Genomic DNA, 18106 nt, shown 5'->3' with positions numbered 1-18106 from the left:
TAAAATAACATTAATAAGGTGTAACAACAATGTATATAATAACAGAAATCATGTCACGGATGTTATTATATGTTGACCTCAAAACTTTTCTCAGTCGATTTTTTGTTTAAGTAAACTAACGTACTTCAAAGCCCATTTTACGAAAATAACTCCGTACGATTTTTTGACGACAAGTCAAAATCTTAAGTTTAATATTTGAACTACCAATACTATAATTTATAGCCGTATAGTTCGGACGACAATTAAACTTCTTAAATAAGCGACTTACTCGGTCACCGTACTAAATTGAATTCATTAGTTTATGTGAAATATTTTGACTAATTAAGTCATTAAAAACGATTAGTTTCAAGTTTAAATATGAAAAATCTATCAAATATGAAAAAAATCGTCATTTTTGTCAAAGTGGCCGTATCCGTGTCCATCCTCAACCTTTATGTATATCTGTTATGTATAATCAACGAATACAACTAATATTTCATATCATCAATTAACACGAATGCGGTCACTGTCATTTGAGACTGAAACCGTATAAATTTCACTAAAATGCTAAAATGGTAAAGATTTCACTAATTTTGCATGACTTAATGATGCTAGTACCCGATATATGTGCATTGTATTGTCTTAAACAGTCCATATTTGTGTATCTGAAGCATTTTACTTGCCAATAAAAAGCTTAAAGATAACATTTTCATAATTTCGTAAAACTGCTATATTTTTGGGCAAAAAAGGGTTCTTACTGAATCTACTCCTTCAAAAAAAGCGAATTGGCCATCAAAATTATAAATTTGCAATTGGTAAAGAACTGTTATTTTAGATCTATTTGTAAATTACGTATATCTGCTGATATACTTTACAATAAGTTGATTGTTTTTTTTATATTCCACAAAATGAAAGAATTTGTAACAAATGCTCCACAGGCAGTGTTGAAAAAATGAAATCAATTTTTTGACTCCATGTGTAAATACCTTATTTTTCTCTTTTAAACAATCATCAAACAATTAGGTATTTATCAAGCTGTGAAGACAATGAAGTTTTTAATGCTCTTGGAAAATTTAATCAAGTCAATATAATAAAAATAAAATTAACGGTACCAATTTTCTTGTCCCAGATGCGCATTAGTTAGCTTTTTTTTATTTTTCGTATAGATAGATCATATACTATCAACCAAGTATTTTCTTTACAGTGTAATTGTTTTTTAATGAAGTATTTGAAAATATATATGTATTACATACGCTGATCAATGTTTCCCCCGGATGAACATAGTGTTAAATCAAGCTAAACTTCTCACTTATATGAAAGTTGCATCAAATTATATTATATTGAAATCGATATGTGAACAAGAATACACAAGTTTGCAGAAAAACATTAGCCTTTGCTAGGTAGATTAAGCAAAAAGAATTACTGATGGGCAGAATTTTATTTTATATTATGATTCCGGAAATACCACACCGATAGATCTATCCTGTAGTTTAACCTAGAAAAGAATTAGATAGTTATGAAATATAATGACTACTATGATTCACGGATGGGTTACTCACCTGGATTGGGAAAACCGGACCACATTGATTGCTCATAACAATGAATCGAAAATATCTATGTTTACCAAAATAGAGTACCAGGAGTGCATACAACACAAAATAACTTTTCTGGCTTGGAACGCATATTAACGAAACAATCGCCTGTGTGGTAAAGATCAATTTATACATTAAAATCATTGAAGCCAAAACGTGTTTACATTCATGTCGTATTATTATTGTTCAACTTTGACATTTGAACCAAATGTTGTTTACCTGTTACATGAAACAGGATTTAACTAAATTTGAAGTTTGTTACTTAAAGTATTGATGACAGAGATGACGAATGTGAGATATTTCGCCGTTTATTCATCGATGGTATGTATCGGTAAGCATTTATTATTTACAATTTTACATACATTTTCAAATTATTATAATAGCGGTAAAATACCAAAACAATTCTAAATCGTAATATCATTTTTAAACAATTGTGTCTAAAACTAATTTGGAAAAAGAGGCAGACGATACAAAAAGAGAATCAAAAGTTTGAAAACAGTGAAGTAAAAGAACAACCTATACAATATTGGAGAAAATTATCCCACCTAAAAACGCCGATAAGACAAAATGTAAGGACTAGATCAATGCCATTGCTGTGAAAATTACTTTATTTGGATATTACCAATAGTCTGCACTTCTCGGTTTACTTAATAATGTATATTTTTTTCTAAATTTACTATTAATATAATTTTACTGTTTGCAAAAGTATAAATTACTCTAAATTATAAGGATGTTCTTATCCCAAGCAGGAAACCGTAGCCACATTTGTCACAACCTTTTGGAACTTTTGTTCCTTAGTGTTCTTCAACTTTAATTGTTTTGGCTTTCGACCTTTTTTCATCCGAGGGCCACTCGTTAGTCTTGTGTGGACAAAACACAAGTCTGGCGTATTAAATTCTAAACCTGGTACCTTTTGTTAGCTATTATTCGTGAGTTTCTCTGTCCTATATATTCTCCAATTTATTTGTATTGTAGTCATGTCATGTTCTGTTGTCATTTTAATGTCATATGTAACACTGCCATTAAAATAGGGATTTGGCACGCCACAAAACCAAATTCAACCCATCAATATTTATTCTTATTTTTTTCTGTACTAAGTTAGGAAAATGGCCATTGTTATATTATAGTTCGTTTCTGTGTTTTTTACATTTCACGGTTGTGTTTTTGTTGTGTCCTTGTTCTCCAATTGTATTTGATGTGTTTCCCTTAGTTTTAGTTTTGTAACCCGGATGTGTTTTTTCGCAATCGATTTATGCGTTTCAAACAGCGGTATGCTACTGTTGCCTTTATTTAAAGATAATTTTAAACACTTACTGTTTTGTATCCCCTTCGTATTTTTAACTAGTTTCTGCAGGAATTTTCAAGAGATTAACCTTTTAATGCTCTGATCTTAATTTTGATATTAGTGCCATAAAGTAGTATTACTGTAGTATTTATGTATAGAACTTTCAATCTTGGCCATGTAACATGAACTTGGTATTAATAATGGCCAAGTTTAGTTGTTATAACCCTGAGGCAGACAACCAAAGGCCATTTCAACTACTGTGAAAGTACTTTAATTCGTGGGTATCAATTTTCGTGGTTTGATCAATATTAACATGTTCGTGGGGTTTTAAATTCGTGGATTTTAGTTTTCTAATAAAAAAAAATAATTGAAAAATTAAAGCCTTTAGAAACGAAGGTTACAAATAGTCTTGATTGTGATGAACAGATTAAAGACCATCAAAGGTGTTAATTAGGCCATAAACATGTCACCTAAAGAAAACAGTAACATAAACAAATGCTTTAAACGTATCTTCAATTGTCAAATAAATCTTATCAAAATCAAGCCCAGCATGAAATTATTATTTCCCATATGTACGAGAACTATGAGGATATAAAATGAACACTTTATCATACTGGCATATCAATACCGGAAATCTGACTTTCGTCGATCAAAAATATTTTTTATGAGAATAAAAAGATCAAACGTTGTACAGTTTAGGTTATTAAAGATTAAATGGGTATAATCCTGCATGCGGTTGTAGTTCTGTGACTGCTATCAAAGTATTCGCAGATATGGCGTTATTCAATATTTCTCTAGATCATATCAATAGTCAAACCTACCGATGGTGATCTTACCATGACTTGATTTGAACAATGGTTGTTTTATTTCGTTGGACACTTAAATTCGTGGTTAAAGTCAGCCACGAAAACCACGAAAATTGGTACCCCACGAATAAAAGTACTTTCACAGTATCTAATTCTACTTTTAATACCAAGGGCATGTAACAGGGCCATTATGTCCATATATTGATACTTTTAATAACCGACTAAGGCAACTTCGTTCAAATACATTCTTTGAGTCTCAGATCCAAATTTAGCTATCCACGAATCTATACAGGACAAATACAGAAAATTCAGTTCATAACAATGTTATCAAATGGTTTTATTTCTTAAATTAAACAAAGGCTAAGAATTTTAATTCAAAGTACGTAATTTTATGCTTTTACAACTCATTTAATCTAGCAGATATAGTAGCTTGGAAGATTAAATCAGAAAGTTTAACTATTCTTACTATTTGAGTAGTCTGCGTTTTGAAGATTGATAAACTGATGTGAAACAGTTATAATTATCGAAAGTCGTACTCGAAAAGGCTGTGACATATTTTCATTTCAAGTCGTTACAAAAAAACTGAATTTCATTTAAACTTTTTTTTATGATATCAAGTTGAATTTTTTTTTAAAGAAATTGTCACTTATTTAAAGAGATAAACAACATTTGGATTTAATCGATGTCCCGTTTCATCTGTTCATGAATCATGACTGTTATTTCGTAATGTACGGGTACGATTTCGTAATGACTGTCTACGGAAATTTCTACAGTTGACCAGTTGTTGAAATTATCCTTTTATAAAGCATAGGCATATCTAAACATATTGTAGTAGTTTGGTTAATAATGACGATTAAATTATTTTTGCTGGTACCAATATTCGCGGATTAAGAAAAACTTGCATTTTCGAAGATATTTAATTTCGTGGCTTTACCGAAGTTTACGTACAAGTAAAGGGAAATAAAGGATTTGTAAACATTTAATTTCGTGGTTCACTTGTTCCCACATTCATACAAATTGCAATTCAACTCAAAGTTACGAATCTATATAACTGTTTTAGATAGTGAGTGTGCAGGAGTTTTATTTATTGCTTCTCGGTATTTGAATAAAATTACTCTAGTACCAATATATGATACGACATTAAAGATCATTTTTGAACCTCAAATTTTCTCATGGATAAAAAATGATAGTGTCAGTATACGCCGACGATGTTATAAAAGCATAGTTAATCATAACTTTGAGTGATCAGTAGCAGATGTACGAATTACTCTTTGATATCTATACTTTTAATAAAAAAACATTTTTTAAGAAGAACCTTTTTATAACTGGTTCATCCCTGACAATGGTTCAGTAAAGTTATAACAGAAAATTAAGTTTACCGAATAATATTCCTCCATATGTAAAATCAATGTTTAGCAGCTAAAAGAGATTTTTAAATAATACTACTGACTTTTTTTATTATGTTAAGTCTAAGAATTCTGGTGTGGATCTAGTTGATATTTGACCATCTCCACTCTTTTTTGTGTTTTAGTACTATTAGCACGCTTGCTGGAGTTGTAGTGTACTCGTCATGTGACAAAATCCAAATTAGTATACAATGACAAAATAAATGCAATTGCCACTAAATACAACTGTTCGGGTGCTCTATTAAATATTTGATCATTGTAAAAAGAAAGTCTTTCAGTCTTTATTTTTATTTACCCTTTTCAGTTTTTTGTGTCGGACTTGAAAAGGTAGATAATAGTTTACCAACTGTGAAAAAAGAAGACCAGACAGCATACATGAATTGTTCTGTCATAAATTTACATAATAAAGAACAGGTATATACTTATTATTTTTTTCTTTATAATATAAAGTATTTTTCTAGTATTATTGCTCATAATCAGATTTTGACCCAAATGAACTTTATCAATGATGAGTATTTTGTAGTTGAAATGCAATTATTTTGATTGGAAAAGCGTACAAGTTAAATCAAGTTTTCAATGAACAGTTTTTTCTTTCATTTGTTTGGTTAAGTGTGACAATTGAAGAGGAGATATGAAAATGTAGCTCAATCGTGCCACACATGTTCTTTAAATATTAAATTATAATTTCTTGTTTTTATCTTCGCTTCCAGTTTGCAATATTAAAACTCCATCTGAATATTCGATTATTACAAAACATTGATAATAGTTCACAGTATGTAGATGCTGATGATTATTGACGATTATCCTGAAAATAAATATGTATATTTACATCAATATATCTAATACCGTGTAGCGGGTTATTTTCGCGGGTGTAAAATTTCGCGATTTTCATTGAATAAGGTATACGAAAAATTTTGGCGGTTTTTATTTTGGCGGATTCAACATTTTTAACATTACCTTTGCATGTGCACTTTTAAATTGGCGGAATTTATTTTGGCGATTTTGTTCTATCCGCGAAAATAAGCGAAAATTTACACCCCGCGAAAATAACCCGCTATACGGTAATATGTATAGATCAAGGTAGCAAGTCAGAGTTTCATTACAATGTAGTACGCTATGATCCTTTCGTATTCAGCAACAAAGATTCATGAATGTGCATTATTTAACAACTAAGTGTTCTTATCATTTACCGAGAACAGATAGCTTATTCAATACCGAATCTTATAACGAAATATAGGTTAAGAGTTCATGCAGGCAAAATTTACTTGTGGTGTTTAAAGCTTTTTAAGAATCATTTAAATCAAATATATATAAAAAAAAAAATTCAAGTATCTTTACATCATTGGATTAAAATGTTTGGGTTTGAGCATCGCTGCTAAAGGTAAATAAAGAAGAGTGTTCTCCACTTCCAAATTTATAAAGTTATATATACATATTTAAGAAATAATTCATAGGGGCTTGAATTTATCGTGATTTTACCACGGGTTGGCCTATATGAAAAATATTTTACCCCTGAGCGAAGGCGAGGAGTAAAATATAGACATAAAGGGACAACCCGTGGTAAAATCAGGATATATTCAAGCCCCTCTGGATTATTTCGATTCTAATAGGACAAATACGGCAATTCATTTGGATCGAAGCGTCCTAGGTGAAGGCATTATTTGCCGTTCCCATAAATATACCCACTTTTAAATGTACGTGGGAGAACAGAGCAAACTTAATAAATGACATGCTTTAAATATTTTCAATAACGTATTTAGATAGGTTTTGATGATAGTAAATTATAACTTAACTTTTTTTGTTTTATATGGATACAAACAATGGTTTATATAGCACATTTTTTGCATCGTTGTTCACGTGTCATTGTTGTGATGATTTTCGCTTTCACAAGCGTATATTTTCTCGTAAAATGCTTATATTCTGACGTTATCGTTCTATTACGTCGGTAAGCTTATTCATAAAAAAGAAAATGACGTGGGAGTACGATTGGAACAGCCCATGCAATAAATTCATATTTAACTACGGATGTGTACTCACAGCGTTTGAAGGACGTCATGTTTGAATTGTAAATAAAACATTGCCTTTAAATAAAATCATTTTTCCATTGAGCCAATTTTGACAAAATAAAATTTGAGTAGCAACAGCATATATTGACAAAATTTTCTTAAATATATATTTAACACATCTGAAGGGCAAAAATAAAATGTATCCTTACGTTGGACATTTTGTTCATAAAATAATACATTGTTATGATTGACAGTCACAATGGAATACAAAGACCCACTCAACTGATGATCCGTCATATATTTCATCGGATGGCATTGTTCGATTTGATCTATTTGTTGAAGAGAGAAGCACATATAGTGTAGTGAAATACAGAAGAAACAACCGTCAAACGTACCAACTGATGATAGAGTCACTTACAGAGATTGAAGCAGGGAACTACACATGTCAGATATATCTTCCAAATCACAACTACGAGGAATTAACTAGAATGTTAAATAGTGTAACTGTACAAAGTAAGTTATAACAATTGATCACAATACGTCATTTAACTCTGTTATATTTATTACGACAATATTAAAAACCTTTTTACTATTTTGTGATAAATGGACAAGGAGTTTTGCACTTTAGTTCAAGATGCTGTATGGGAATTGGGTGTTTGTCATAATCAAGTTTCATAGGCTATATTTTAACTTTTAGATATATTGATGGTGTCGTTTAACTTGAAATTCCACATTTCAATGAGTGCTTCCGCCACAAAAAGGCGCTAATAGAAAACCGATAGTCTTATTGACATTTTGATCTTTTATCTAATAAGAGACACACAGAGGACATGGATTTTAAATCTTTATTAAAATTGCTTTAACAGGTGATGAAAAATGACTAAAATCTACATTTAATACGTTTTACTATCACTATCACGAGTTAATTAACCTATATACTTTGAGTCTAAAAATGCTTTGCTAGCGATTGTTTTAAAAATTTTGTAAAATTTTCAAGTGTTCAATACTCTTCAGCTTTGTACTTAATTTTTTTTTTCTTTTCTTGAATATAATAATACTACGGTTGCCTTTATGTAAAGATGCGTAACGTTCCCATTATTTCTACATGTGTTGGTTTACTCCATTGAAATGAGTCGAGTCATATAACCTTAGTATATTTTCACTTTTTTTTTTAACCAAATAGAATTTTTATCATTACTTCTATTTATATGCTAAATTTATTTAAACAATTCATGAAATATTTTAACTAGCTAATTGCATGAGGTCATTTCTAGATCAGTGTTTTTTGCTATAGTACTGTACTGTGGTTCTGTACATACAACTTATTGTTGATCATTAAAAACTGAATTTATTGACAGTATTATTGCCCAGTGTAAATATTAAAGTAGCCATTATTGCCAATGAGACAACCCTCCATAATAGAAAAAATGACACAGAAATTGACAACTATAGCATTACATACGACCTTCAACAACGAGCAAACCCCATACCGCTTATGCATTTATTTCAAATTTCTATCGAATCCCAGAAATAAAATCCCGATTGCAAAATATCATTTTAAAGTATCAAATAAACTCATCATAGATGCCAGGATTAAAACAATATATTTACACCAGACGCGCGTTTCGTCTACAAAAGACTCATCAGTTATACTCGAATCAAAAATGTTTAAAAGGCCAAATAGAGTACTAAGTTAAAGAGCATTGAGAACCGAATATTCCTAAAAATGTTGCCAAATACAGCTATGGTAATCTATTCCTGAAGTAGACAAGCCTACGTTTTTCAAAAAAAAAGTTTTGGAAACAGTTAACACTGTTGCTGTCTCATTACCACTGCAATTACCAACACAATGCTGGAAAAGGTTTAAAAAATAAAAATTTGAATTTTGTTCTGCATAAATTTTGCATACATATACGATAAGGTTTAAAAACAAAAATCAGTACGTATTAATAAATAATATCATATAAAACGTATTTACAGTTGCTCCGTACATAACAACTGCTAGTGCTGCAACTATTACTGTACAGGAAGGAGAAAACGTCACACTAGTTTGCGAAGCTTATGGTTATCCATTACCAAATATCACATGGAAAAGAGAAGACGGATCCCCGCTCCATCATGGTGGACTACAGCTTATAGTTAGTTTAAGATTATAAAGATGATTAACAGTGCTAAACATCAATAGATAAAAAGAAAATAATATTTATATCCATTTTTTGTACAACAAAACCACCCCATCTCCGGCGCAACTCATATCACGTTACAAACTAAGTCACACATCAATTATATGACCCCTGCTATACCCCCTTTGGTGTAATTGATTTCTTTATATGTATAAATAACTAAATTATGCATCTCCTTTAAATTCATATAAAAAAAGAAGATGTGTTATGATTGCCAATTAGACAACTATCCACAAAAGACAAAAATGACACACACATAAACAAATATAGGTCATCGTACGGCCTTCAACAATGAGCAAAGCCTATACCGTATAGTCAGCTATAAAAACCTACGATAAGACAATGTAAAACAATTCAAAAGAGAAAAAACTAACGGCCTTATTTATGTACGTTCATGATCATTTTTCCTTCAATTAAAATATATATTTCTAAAAAATAACAAAATCAAAGATTTATTCGACTGGTGTCTGCTCATTTGTCAGGTTGTTGTCTCCTTGACATATTCCACATTTCTATTTTCAATCTTGTCGTGCAATAAAAATACCAATACCAAATTATTATTATTGTGATTTTTTATTTATGATAAATCCGTTATTGTCTGCAATTACATGAGCAACTTTTTGACCCAAAAGTTACTTTTAACTTTTATACAAATAAAGATAAAACAAGAATTTCGATTTTGTTTTCTTATTTAACGCATTCACAACAATTATCACAAAGTCTAAAATTCCAATTCTGAATTTACATAACATTTTACCTGACATTCCATTTTGTCAAAAAGTTTTGACACTGTGTGAATTTGTCTTAAATAAGTATCTATATTCTAGATATTGCTCTTTACTATCTGTGTGATTTCTTTAATTGACTCGACATATGTCTTGACACTTTTAACAATGATAAAAATTGTCGCCTGTCTTGACATATTCTTGATATTCGTAATGGCATCTGATTCTGTCTCGGCACACTCTTGACAGTCTTAATATGTCTGAATTTATATTGACACACTTTTGAAAGCCTGAAGTATGTCTCTACACTATCTCGACAGTATAATTTATAACTGACTTTGTACCGACATACTTTCTTGTGCTGTTGTCTTATACCGTCCAAATGAATTTTGAAGAATTAGGATACATTGAAACAGATCTTCTCATATACAAGAATTTGTCCATAGTACACGGATGCCCCACTCGCACCATCATTTTCCATGATCAGTGATACATGAAATTGGGATAAAAAAACTGTAATTGTTCATTACAATTAGAAAGATCATATCATAGGTAACATGTTTACTAAGTTTCACGTTGTTTGGACTTCAACTTCATGAAAAACTACCTTGACCAAAAACTTTAGCTTTTATTCATTTATCTGTATATCTGAATTCAACTGTCTTGAAGTTCATACATGTTTTTAACGCAGTATTTTTGTTATTATACTTTTTTCATAGAAATATACTGTGAAAACTTTATTGTATTTTCCTAGAAAACAGTGCATTTGTAATTAATATTAAACATTCAAGTTATTCTACTATCAAGTTTGAAGTTACATATTGCTGAAATATAAATGATGCAGAGTACGCCTCAATTTCGTCTGTTTATCGTTTTAAAAAAACAACTTTATTAATTTCTAATGGATCAATGTGTTACGTATGACATTTCTTATTATAAAGGAGTTTTGAACATCGGTAAACTACTGTTGCTTTTATTTAATTCAGAAAAAAAACTATGTTTGTTGTTATGAACAGCAATAAGTGTCGTAGTGATCACCCTTGTCGTTTGTTAGTTGACTGTCAGGAAATATATGAGAGATAGCTTTAAATGTAATTTTAGTATAACAAATGAAACACTTTTTTTTTACCCAAATACAACATCTATTTCAACCAGTTACACTGGTTTTACGCACTTGCTTACAACAGTTCAGAGCAACAGCGCGATTTCGCTTATTCAATGTGATTTTTCAGGGTTATACAAGTCTTAGTTTAACTTTATAACCTCAAACTGAGAAAGTTAAATAAAAAATGATCATTTGTACACATGATTGCCTCTCAGATGGTTGTATGCAATATTTAATGTCCCATTCACATAACAATTTAAGTAAACTAAATTCACCCTTATTCGAATCTCATCAATATATCTTGAAGATACAAATCGAGATAAGAAACAAATTGTTAACGTCATGTTTAGCATTGTCTCATTAACAATCATAGCGCATCTTCTTGTTGTAAGATTCTAAGGGAACCCCATAAGAGCGACAGTGGGTGTGGACATAAAATAGAATACTGTCGAGATAATCGCCATTTTAGTATGAAAATAAATATCAAAAAAGTACAATAACACAAGCACCGCACTCTGAAGAAATTTCTAAATGGCAAATTCCTAAGTCACTTGTTTGGTGTACAAAAAAAATTAGTTAGATTGGAAGGATGCAGTTGACCTTCAGGCATCAAAATGATGCGTTGCATAAAAGGTACTAGTATTTACAAAACACCTATATCAAGTTAAATTAAAAGAAACTAGTCCATATAACCTGACAAAACGCTTGTCTCTATCAAGAAAACAAAACCACTGTGTATGTCGCTATTATGAAAAAAAGTCATATTTCAATTTTATCATCAATACCGTTTAAAATGGCGAAGAAATAATATTTAGTTTATTATTTATAGGAAAAGAATACTGATAAAAGACCAACCATGCTATTTTTACCTTAAAGTTAAAGTTTATTTGAAACGGCACATTCCATTGACTATTTTCTGGGGGATTGGGATGCATGTGAGAACAATTTGCTCTATTTGTACGCATATCAAATAATGATTGCACACATTTTTACTTGTATTCATTCAGTCATATATATTTTTAAGAAAAAGTAGTTGAATGAATTTTGTTTTTAAATTTCTAAGATGTATGAATATTATCAATACCAAATCAGATATTGACCATTCCATTTACGTTTTCTTTAGATGATAATTTTAACGGTTCTATTTGTACGCCATTCAAGTGCTTTAATTAAGAGAATCAAAGTTTACTAGATCAGAAATAATGTATTCTAAATTGTCTCTTATCAAACAACACCAACTCTGATGATTGGTTGGTACCATTTTAGAGAATCGATGATTAATTTCTAAGTAGAATGGTATTCTGAATGTCACGTATCAAACAACAACCATATAAATAAATAGTTAACATGAGTGTCAAATGTGGAGCAGGATCTGTTCACTATGTTGGGGAAACTGAGATCACCCCAAACTTTTGGTGGGGTTCGTGTTGCTTTTGTTTCGAGTTTTCAATGTTGTATACTATTATTTGTCAGTTTGTCTGTTTATGTTTTAACCATGACGTTGTTCAGTTTTTTTATCTATGAGTTTGAATATCCCTCTGGTATCTTTTTTCCGTTTTTTAACAATTATATTACCTGTAGTGTTTCTGGTGTTCGGTTGTTGTCCTCTTACAATTGATTTGTTTCCTTCGATTTTGCTTGTTTTCTCCCAATCGATTTATGAATTTTAAACAGTGGTACCAACTATTGCCTTTATTTATTATACTTTTAGAATGGACTATACAGAATTAACAATGTCAATGCCACAGATCGTGGATTATTCATATGTTCTGCTGATAACAATGTAAAGCCACATGCATCATACTCAGTACAGCTTAAAGTCTTATGTGCTCCTTATTGTACAGCTATCCAGGATACAGTCGGACAAGAACCAGATCGAATGTATCATGCCATATTAGAATGCCTAGTATTTGGTAAACATATGAAATACAAAATTGCAATTGTTTCCATCAATATTAGAGTTTTGATTAAAAAGTTATATTAATAAAAAAAATCAATATGAGAAATTTAGGTTTGATAAATAGAAACTGGACAAAGTTATGCCCGCTCACTTCACTCTGAGGTAGCTGTATTATAGTATTATAACAAAGTAAATATTGGACTTTCCTTGTGATATTATTGTGTCTTAGTGACACAATTAATATCCCTGTGGATGCAAAGTGTTATTTTAAAAGAACTGTTACACCAAACCGCATATACAATAAAAAAAAAGTTTAACTAACTCCCAAAATAGCAATTTAAAAAACAAATCAAAACCCAAACCAATTTCAATAAATATAGAACAGAAGGCAAATTGAACACTTCATAGAATTCAAACTGCAGAACTCGAGCTAAATATTTATATAATCATAATAAGGCGGATGGAAGGACGAACGGACAGACAGACAGATGAACAGAGATAAACCAATATGCTCCCTTTCTCTAAGTTTCGGGGGCATAAAACAACAATTAGCGTTATCTTCTCTATTGTAACACACAAATTGAACTGTTCTGAGGATATTAAGAAAAAATGGAAACAACACAAAAACATTGGTCTTGAGAAACACATACACATGTCTTCTTTTAGAAAACCATAGAATGGAATGCAATATTAAACCGTTTTTTTTATCTTTATTTATATGATATTAAAACCCAAGTAGTGTCAGGTGAGCTATACATGCTCTTGAGAGCCTCTCGTTATTATTCCTAAACATTTATACTATGAAGATATTTATCTTAAGTCTTTGGTTTCAGTTTAAACATACAATATCCATCCCATTACCGAGACCAAATGTTTGTTTTATTTTTAGCTCAGCCCAGAGCAGAAGTTATATGGTATAAAGAAAACAGAACATCATTAATTAATGAACAAATTCTGGATAATGATAAATACACGCTAGAACAACAATATGATGAGAGGTTGAGAGATGACGAGAAATGGTACACATTAAAAATAAACAATGTAGTAAGAAGCGATTATAGAGACTATTACTGTACAGCTCTGAATAAACTTGGAAAGAATCAAGCTAAATTTACACTTTTTGGTATGTATGTGTCATTTCGTGACTTTTATAGCTGATAATGCGGTATGTGCTATTCTCATTGTCAAAGACTGTACGCTGACCTATAGTCAGTGTGGTACGAGATATATATTTGTATGCAAGGAATAGATAACAGGCAAAAACCATTAGAGGATCAATATACATTAACTGGCATATTTATACAATATGACCTACAGAACTAGACTAGTTACCGGGTTTGTTATAACATGGGAAACACGATGTGCCATATGTGGAGCAGGATCTGTTGACCCTTCCGTAGAACCTGTTATCATCCCTAGTGTTTTGAGGGGTTCGTGTTGCTTAGTCTTTAGTTTTTCTGTGTTGTCTACTATTATTTTTTTATGTCTTTTTCTTACTTTCTTTTTTATCATATTGCATCTGAACTCATAATGAAGTTTTGGAGTATGTTTGTTATACTGTTTAATGAAAAGTGTTATTTTCTCTTAGCTGTTTTTTTTTCCCGAAATGATTTGGAATCAGCAATGTTTAATTTAAAACCATTTCATTTGCTATATTTTCTGCGAAAAAAAAATCCAAATGTAAAGCGGTAAGAAGATACAATATAGACACATGAAAAGATATCAAACACTGATAAAAATATGACTTTGAATTACAAACCCTTCCAATTCCGGGGAAAATCAAAATGCTAAAATAGAGATAGCTATTTTGTTCCGCTAGTTACAACCATCGTATTATTGATGACTAGTTAATCTTCAGTTAGAAGTCACAACGGTATTGTCATAATCTGAAAACTATTGCTATGACTTAAGTTCATATTGAGAGTTGTCTCATCGGCGCTCATACCATACATTTCTCTTTATTCCACTTATAAAAAAGTGCATCGAGTTCCGAATGCTCTAAATACCCAATAAGAAAACAAAATTCGGTATGATCAACCCGTTGCACAATTGTTGCCAACATATTGTAAACATTCATGCAATTCATATATCTATTTCATATGAAAATAAGAAAATGAGGTAAGATTGTCAATGATGCAACTCTCCACCAAAGACAAAATAACATAGAAGTTAGCAACTAACGTTTTAATCATTACACCACAGTTATTGTGAACATTCGAACAACTGATATAAATTTAAATAACAAATTGAAAATCTACTTTTCTGGTAAGTCTTTCACTAACTTAACATGGACCTTTCTACCTCTATTTTCAGAACCATTTGTATACTATTATAATTTAAATTATAATACAATCGGGAAAGCACCATCAACCCATCAAGTGTCAGTAGTAACATATATGTTTGGATTCCTTGTCAGCTTTATACTTTTATGAAGTACTGTTAAAGTTGAATTTTTCGACTGAAAGAAAACGTTGCTGATCCATGGTTTACAACTAGGGTGTCGTGAATATAGGCCAAGATACTTTTTATCATTTTCTTATGTAATTGTTTCCCGTACTTTCGCGCACACTATTGTTAATGTAACGTAACGTTATTGTTACGTATATCTTTCATATTACGATCATAAAGAATGTAAACTAGCAAGACGTTATTTTTCCTCCACAACAAAAGTGAATAACCCTCAAGATATAGGGAATGAAGTTTATACTAAGATAAGACTCAATATTAACAATTTATTGACCTTTTCATTGTTTTTCATGTTTTGTTTAATTATATTTTCAACACGTGTTTTGATACATATGTATACAATACATCCCCTTGATAACTACACAAAGAAATGCCTTAAAAAATGTATGGCTTTCATTCATTTGATTTATTGTATTTTCAAATTTAAATTAATTCATTCAGGTTCCCTTTTCAGTCTTGTTAATCAAATAATATCCTATATATTGAAATGTATTTCCCCAATAAAGTATGAAAATATCTAGTATGCAATTTATGAGAGGTACTGTGACTTACAAGCCATACTATACTATTAGACTACTGAATGTTACATACTATCTCGTAGACACACTTTTATAACTCACACAGAGATTTGTGTTCGTAACAGCCGACAAAGCAGCCAACAGTGTGATATTGGTAAGACAGCAATTATATACGGATGGGTTTCTGCGTCTACATTCAGGTCCGTGTGCTCTACAGAAAGTCAGGAGAAACCAGTCAAGGCATACTGCTCTATAAACGTTTTTAATATTCTATGAACATCTGATTATGTTATCAAGAAATTAATCATCCTATGTTCGTATATTATAAGGTTTTTTGTGACTGGTTAGTTGCGTTTTGTTATACTTTAATCAAATGAATAATAGCCCATTTGGCATTGTATGAGTTGAAGTTGTTTTGTACAAATTTGATAAGCAGCTTTTACTGTTTTTTAAGTTTTGCTAACATTTAAATTTTCATTTATTATGATTTTAGTTTATTATGAACTTGTCGTCTCACTTTATTGGTTAGTTATTGCACACAGCCAATGACGTCACTGTGTACATTCCATTGTTAATCGTATTTGACTACGTCATTACTTCACATGATGTTTGTGTCTGATGTATGCCGAGGTGCAAATAATACATGAACTTCTATCGTTTCGGTTAGCTTTTTTTCCACCATTCCCCCGCCATCCTTGTTTTTAGTGTCATTTTTGATTTTCATTCATAAAATTTGTTTCTTTTAAATCTATTATGTGTTTTTAATTAGATTGAAATTTATGTTATGCTTGATTATTTCTTTTTCGATTAAGAATTTTTATTTCTTTGTACTTATATGGCATAAATTATACTGACCATTGACCTCACAGTTTTGATACAATACTGAAGTAAGGTAGAAATACCTCATTGTTAAAAGATATTGATGTATGCTCTAAGTCTCTGATTTTCACACCATATTGACTGACGTATGTTCCTTAGTACATTTTTGACGACATACAGACCTATCACCAGCTTGCCTCATTTGTTTATACATTGCTTCTGTTGGTTTTTTTTTACCTTTTAACTTATTATATTTTGTTTGTTAAGATCTTATTTTTTTCATTATTTGATGAATGGCTTCGATTCAAAAGTTTAAGTCCATCTATAAAACATTTTTTCAAGATTTGGTTATAGAGTTATCTCCCTTTGCGATTGGAGGTAAGAAGAATATACATGATTGGTTTTAACTGTGTACTTGTATAAGTAAGTCCCTAATTGCTATATTGTAAAAAATAAAATATTTGTATACTATTTATTAAACAATAGTTTAGTACTAAGTCTTTGTATATACAAGTATATTTCTCATCACACTTGATTTATTACAAACTGCAGACTATTGTTGAATTGGAATTGGCGTAAGGGTTTATGAATGTGAGACAGCAACTCAAAGCAAGAAATATCATTTCTGTGTTTAAAGAGTAATATATGATAAATGAAAGAGACATTAATTTTGAGCGTCACTGGTTTATGTAGACGAAACGCGCATCAGGCGTACTTAATTATAACCCTGGCACCTTTGATAACTTTTTGTAATATATATAAACACGCTAAATAATTGGTCTAGTACAAGTGAAGTAATACTTTCAATTTAATACTGTATTGGGGATAATTTGTGTTTATTATTAATCCCCTTGTGTCTCTTCATTCATACGTTTGAAAATTTTTAAACTACAGTTAACGCATCTAACCTACCAAAACGAAGTTCAAAAGATGTAACGAATCGCCTTGTCTATTTGATAACCTAGTATGTAAATATAAAGCCTATCTCAATAGGCAAATAGTATACATCGACTGTCATTGGTATTGTAAACGATGAATTTAGCTGTGAATATCATGTAATCAATTAGTTTATTTGCTGATAGCCAATTGATTTTATACCGAATATTTCCTTGATAAACTGATACATTCAAGTAATTGTTATTTGGATGGAGAGTTGTCTCATTGGCACTCACACCACATCTTCCTATATCTAAGTAATCGTGTCTATCTGTGTTACATTATATACGTTGCAGATAACTGATAGGGTGATAGAGCAGATAATTACCCCGATAAATCATTGTAATTCGACTTTTACAACGTCTTTTTAGGGGTAGAAA

At 30.7% G+C, this 18106-nt stretch overlaps 1 protein-coding gene across 1 annotated transcript; it reads left to right on the top strand.

Annotated features, from left to right (window-relative positions):
* Window positions 1–1266: 1266 nt before the first annotated feature.
* Window positions 1267–17283, top strand: LOC134720641 (lachesin-like). Its single transcript, XM_063583020.1, has 7 exons — window positions 1267–1902; window positions 5373–5482; window positions 7329–7587; window positions 9055–9212; window positions 12799–13000; window positions 13877–14110; window positions 15301–17283. The coding sequence occupies exons 1-7, from the start codon at window positions 1845–1847 to the stop codon at window positions 15417–15419; spliced, it is 1140 nt and encodes a 379-aa protein (XP_063439090.1). The 5' UTR covers window positions 1267–1844; the 3' UTR covers window positions 15420–17283.
* The last annotated feature ends 823 nt before the right edge of the window (window positions 17284–18106 follow it).

This window comes from Mytilus trossulus, chromosome 6, assembly GCF_036588685.1.
Source record: "Mytilus trossulus isolate FHL-02 chromosome 6, PNRI_Mtr1.1.1.hap1, whole genome shotgun sequence".
Classification (NCBI taxonomy): Eukaryota; Metazoa; Mollusca; class Bivalvia; order Mytilida; family Mytilidae; genus Mytilus; species Mytilus trossulus.
The sequence above is the reverse complement of the archived record's forward strand: the minus strand, read 5'-3'. Positions and strand labels throughout refer to the sequence as shown.